The 5,441-nt window shown below is 40.0% G+C and overlaps 1 protein-coding gene across 1 annotated transcript in view; it reads right to left on the bottom strand.

Annotated features, from left to right (window-relative positions):
- Positions 1-219: 219 nt before the first annotated feature.
- ETF1 (eukaryotic translation termination factor 1) overlaps positions 220-5,441 on the bottom strand; it is a 38,153-nt gene continuing 32,931 nt past the window's right edge. The window contains exons 6-10 of the mRNA XM_023514659.1: positions 4,804-4,941; positions 4,535-4,690; positions 3,773-3,837; positions 2,834-2,981; positions 220-2,560 (exon numbers count right to left, since the gene is read on the bottom strand). Of these exons, the coding sequence (XP_023370427.1) occupies positions 2,478-2,560; positions 2,834-2,981; positions 3,773-3,837; positions 4,535-4,690; positions 4,804-4,941 (590 nt within the window). The 3' untranslated portion in view covers positions 220-2,477. The remainder of the gene's footprint in view (positions 2,561-2,833; positions 2,982-3,772; positions 3,838-4,534; positions 4,691-4,803; positions 4,942-5,441) is intronic.

Raw genomic sequence — 5,441 nt, 5'->3', positions numbered from 1 at the left:
CCTCCAGTAACATGAACCTCCTTTCTCTAGCATAACTTTGGAATCATATCAGACAAGCTTTGCAATATACCCTTCCACAGGCAAACAGTGAAAACAATTCAAATCTAAGACTGAAAACTTATTAGCCACAACTAATCTGACATATGCCTTGGAGAACTCACACTGCCTCTAGTCCAGACTTTTCTAAACAATCCTAAAAAATCTCAAGCACACAAAGTATATTCTTAAATATGGTTTAATACTCTTCTCCATTTCTGTACATCACAACACCAAGATTTTGCTGCTTAGGATCTCTCTGCAGAGGCTATAAAGAATGCAAAGGCTACGGTTTTCACCCCCTCTTATTTATGTGTTTGTATGTGTAAGTGTAATACATATCAGTATATATTGATACACACATCAATATATAATGCAATATATATCACCCAAGAGAACACATTGATTAAAGAATACAAAAATTTGGCATCATTTCCAAACTTAAATAGTAAAAATAAAAACTACAAAAGGAGCTGCATACCCTAAATGTATCATGTGAAACAACAAGCATATTCAAAAATGTAAATTTACATCCAATTTCTCTGGTCTTGTCATATCACATCAGACCCATTTACAATGGCAAAACCCTAAGGTACTGCTGTGAAGAGAGCGTGTGTGCTCTCTCTTGGGTGTTCTGCAAACAAACAGCAGAGCCCAAAGCAAAAAAAAGAAAGAAAAGAAAAGAAAAAAAAAAAGAAGAAAAAAAAGCCTGTTCCGGTGAAGCCTCCCACGTTGGTGAACACCAAGAATCGACTCTTCTCACTGGGGGTTGAGACATCAGGTTACACGTTGACAGACAGTCATTTGGACCTCAGAGTATACAGTGTGAGAACCAGAAGCTTTACATTTAAGACATACTCCCTTCATTCAAGTGAAACAGGATTATTGGAACGATAGGCAGGTCTGTAACCTGGAAACAAGGAGCTGGTTCAGACCAATAAAGCTACAAGTGACTGAGTCAAGTCAGTAAAGAACAGCAGTCAGGCACTAAAGTGTTAAAAGTACCCAATTTGAAAACCAAATGTGCCCCACGATCCTAGTCAGTGTGGGGGTGATACCAATTGACTTTAAAAACCTTTGGTCCTTCAAAGTCCATTTGGTATACTTTTTTCCATTGCTACCACTGGGCACGTACTATACACTTAGTTCACCGTCACCACCTCAGGCACCCCATGACCTTGCATGTCAGCTGGGTTAAGTCTGACTTACAGCCCAGCTATGAAGCGTAAGCTTCAGGCTTTCAGACCAACTATGGATCCAACATGGTCTTAAGTCCATGGTGCCAGAAGCTGTGTCCCATCCCTTCCCACCCATCTCCCTTAATTTCTCATGTGAGAGGTGCTTGTAAGCCCATTAGAAACAGATGCTCCAACCCCACCAGGAGGCCAGGAGTTTATAATTACATGCAGTCATACATGTCTTGTTCATCGTTCCTGTGAAAAACCTTGCAGTTCATTTTAACAAATCAAAACATTCACATAATCTCATGCCATCCAACACAAGGAAAACACATCCACCTCCCTTTTACCAAGGATAGACCCACCCAAGCAAAATAAAATATCTTTAAATTTCTTTGCTTCCACTTAAATTTCATGTTTTATTTCTTCCAATCCCAGCAATAGCACAGATGCCCCATAATATCCATCCCAAACTGGTTTCTAGTAGGCTAAGATTGTGAGTACCCTTGTCAAAACAAGTGATACAAAGGGTTCCCACACACTGGGCACAAATGCGTCTGCCAAACAGATAGAAGTAAACAGTGCACTGGCCCAAATGCTTCATGAGTCAGTTTGATTTTGCAATGTAATTTGCATCCTTGAAACTGCCAGTCTGGAGGGGGAGGGGTAGTATGAGGGAGTAAAGTTGAAATTGCCTCCTATTAGCTCACCCTTTCAACATTAAACAGAGACCAAGAGAGAAATGGTTCCAACATTTCACCACATATATTTCTTCTTATGCAGTCTAAGCTGAGAATGCCATGTAAATGGGTCACTGCGAAATGCAGCAATTTAATTCTTTTCCAATCAAAATAAGAAACAAACCAGTATGATCTTACTTCTATTAACTTTTGGAGGTTTACAGCAGTTAAAGTATTTTTGCTTCTATGTATGAAGGTTAAAAAAATCATTTTTTTCATAAAATACAAGAGCAACCAATTTCACCATTGAGTAAAAGTAAAAACTGGGATTCTTTTTTAAATTAGTCCAAAGTGGCATTTAGGAACTTAGTTGTAGGCTGCTGCGCTGACACCATGACAAACCAATGTGTAGGGCTGGGTCTGGTTTTGTTTCGGTTTTCTTTTCAATATCCAATGCTCATGGATTAAGTTCTGGAAATGTTCCAATTGTAAGGCAGGGATCTGTTTGGATTCCACCACGGGTATGCTCCTTGGGTTGGATGCTGGAGGGTGAGGCACGTTTTGCCGGACCCATGTCGACTACCTAGTAGTCATCAAGGTCAAAAAATTCATCGTCTCCTCCTTGGTATTCCATTCCCTGGAAATCTACTCGGTACCGCAAGATACCTGGGGAAACAAACCAAAGGGCAAATTATCTGTGTTCATGGAAGACAGGTAGAAGGTGGTCATTCTAATAAAAGAAGGGAAGCCCAATTTTCTTGCATAATTACAAAAAGCAAAGAGTTAATGATAAAAACTGTTTCAAATCAAGGAACTTATAGCCACCTGCTGCCCTAATGACCTATCTCAGCACATACTGAGCACATCTCATTTGAAATAAAGCTAGGTAGGAAAGGCCTTGGCCTGAGACCTAGATCTTAAGTTTGATTTGCTACTCACCTCCAATTCCACCAAATCCTTTCACAAACTGCGATCCTTCTTGTGACTTATCTGTGACAATTTCCAATGTAGCTCCAAATTTTTTATAGTTGTTAGCAAACCATTCCAACAGGGGCATGCTCTCAATAAGCTCATGTTCCTGTCCTGTCTACAGAGGTGACCACCATTAGATACAAAAACAAATAAAACAAGGGGATCAGGACGAATCAAATCAAAGCCTTAGCCCCTCACTCTCCCTGCCCATCATCATTTTCATTGTCCACTCATACTGTGCTACCTATCTATATGCATACATGTATCCATGTGTAAAGGGATGTGAATTTTCACTTTTGGTAACAGAATAGACGTAGCAGAGAAATTGTGATTATTTCAAACACTTCTCAGGCTCTTCCCTCAGAAATAGGATGTCAACAAAGCCTGTGGTTTTTCAGCTTATGATTCCTGTTGTTGATTCCAGAAGTCAGGCTGTTACACTATCTCTCAGCAGCACTCATTCAACAGCTCAGAATTGCTTTTGGGAGTGGCCTTGTAAAGAATAAAGCTCTTCAACTCAGAATTTGAGGAAGCCTTCAGGTAAAGTCATGGAGGTGATACTTTCAACTGTGGTGACATGACACATTTACAACAAACCCAGAGAAGCCACTGCATTGGAAGAGAGCTGATATACACACATAGTAAATGAAAGCAGCACAGGCTTCACAGTGGAGGAGTGGTATTATTCGATTAAATTTTCCTCTTTAGTTATAATTGCAAAGGTAATGAGAATTTCTTTCTCACTGCTTAACTACTTAAAAAATACAAGGCCACAGTAACCATGACACGGCCTCCTTCCCTGGAATCAGATTTGTATTTGGCAGACAGGAGCTGACTACCTCCACACTGCCAGCCTCTGACACATGGATCCCTCACACATATCAAACCAAGAAAACAATCACATACCTCTTTGTCTGTGAAATGAGATTTATCCTTTTCTTGTTCTGGAGTTAGATAGAGAATTTTCTCCTCTGTAACATTAGGAGGAAAATACGTGTTAAGCTGGTTCTGACATTTTAATGGTGTAAGTCCCATAAGATGGGGTTAGGTTAGATGAAGAAAGGGCTTCTATCAACTTTTCCATTATCATGTTGGTATGCACTGTATATCTACGAGAAATACACTCTCCAACCATAACGAAACATCAAAGAAATCTAAGATATAGTTTTGGTCCTCAGCAAATTTTACAATCTTAAGCAGACATTAAATAGTTTAAGCAGAAAAATCTATGCAGGTATGTGCTACAGACTGAACAAAAGGGGTAGATCTTCCTTCTGACCGTCCCCAAATCAGCCACTCCTTCCTAATCTTCAACTGAGGCTTCTTGAATACACAGGTCAGTCACAAATTAGCAACCTATCTTCTTGTTGTTTTTTTTTTTTTTTGAGACAGAGTCTCATCATGTCGCCCTGGGTAGAGTGCCGTGATGTCACAGCTCACAGCAACCTCAATCTCTTGGGCTTAAGTGATTCTCTTGCCTCAGCCTCACAAGTAGCTGGGACTACAGATGCCTGCCACAAAGCCCGGATTTTTTTTTCTTGTACTTGTCATTGTTGTTTGGCAGGACAGGGCTGGGTTCGAACCCACTAGCTCTGGTGTATGTGGCTGGCACTCTGGCTGCTGAGCTACAGGCGCTAAGCCAGCAACCTTATTTTGTAATTCTCTTACCTTCTGTGCCTTGGCAATGAAGAACGTATCTCATTATATCCAGATTTTCATAGACTATTAGAATCTCTACAGCTCCCATTTCCAAAGCCTTTAGTGTATCTTCAACGCCAAAGCAGTACTTGCCAGTGTCCTGGCTGATTTCATCAAAGTATCGCCCTGTGATTAAGGACAGGTCAATGTGACATTAAAGTCTCCCTGGTACATACATACTTATTAGACTTAACAAATAAGAAAGATTAAAAATAATTGTAGCTGTATTTCGTTTATACCTATTAATTTCTTCTCTTGAATAAATTTCACGTTGGAGAGGACTTCAGTGGATAACTCAATAGCTTGGTTGAATCCATTTTCACCACCATAGGATATATCAACTAATTTTAAAACTTTTGATTGCAACCTCTGACACAAGAAAAAGTATCATTAGTTCTTCAAAACAACTTTACCAAAACCCATTCCACTATCTCTTAATAGCATGGAAAGTTCAGCATTATGATCACCTTAGTTTAAATATTGGGAAGGAGCCCAATTTACTCAAAAGCTGCTCATAGTGAGCAACACTATCAGGATAAACTTTATCACAAATTCTACTAGACCTACTATAGGATGACTCATTAAGCACAAACAAAAGTTTAAGTTTATTATGGAGGAAAGGGGGAATCACTGACTCCTGCCAAACAAGGTGTTAGAGCTTCAGACATTTTCTTTGGTGGACCCTCTATCATAATGCTACCTCCTCCAGAAGAATACCTTGGGGATGTGTTATGGCTGAGGGCATGTCATAAATCAAATGACTCTGCTGGGTTAATTGCTTTTGTCTTTTTTTTTTGAGACAGAGCCTCAAGCTGTCCCCCTGGGTAGAGTGCCGTGGCATCACAGCTCACATCAACCTCCAACTCCTGGGCTCAAG

Source organism: Otolemur garnettii, unplaced genomic scaffold, assembly GCF_000181295.1.
Source record: "Otolemur garnettii isolate 467f Iridium unplaced genomic scaffold, OtoGar3 scaffold00003, whole genome shotgun sequence".
Taxonomy (NCBI): domain Eukaryota; kingdom Metazoa; phylum Chordata; class Mammalia; order Primates; family Galagidae; genus Otolemur; species Otolemur garnettii.
This window is presented reverse-complemented; position numbering and strand designations above follow the sequence as displayed.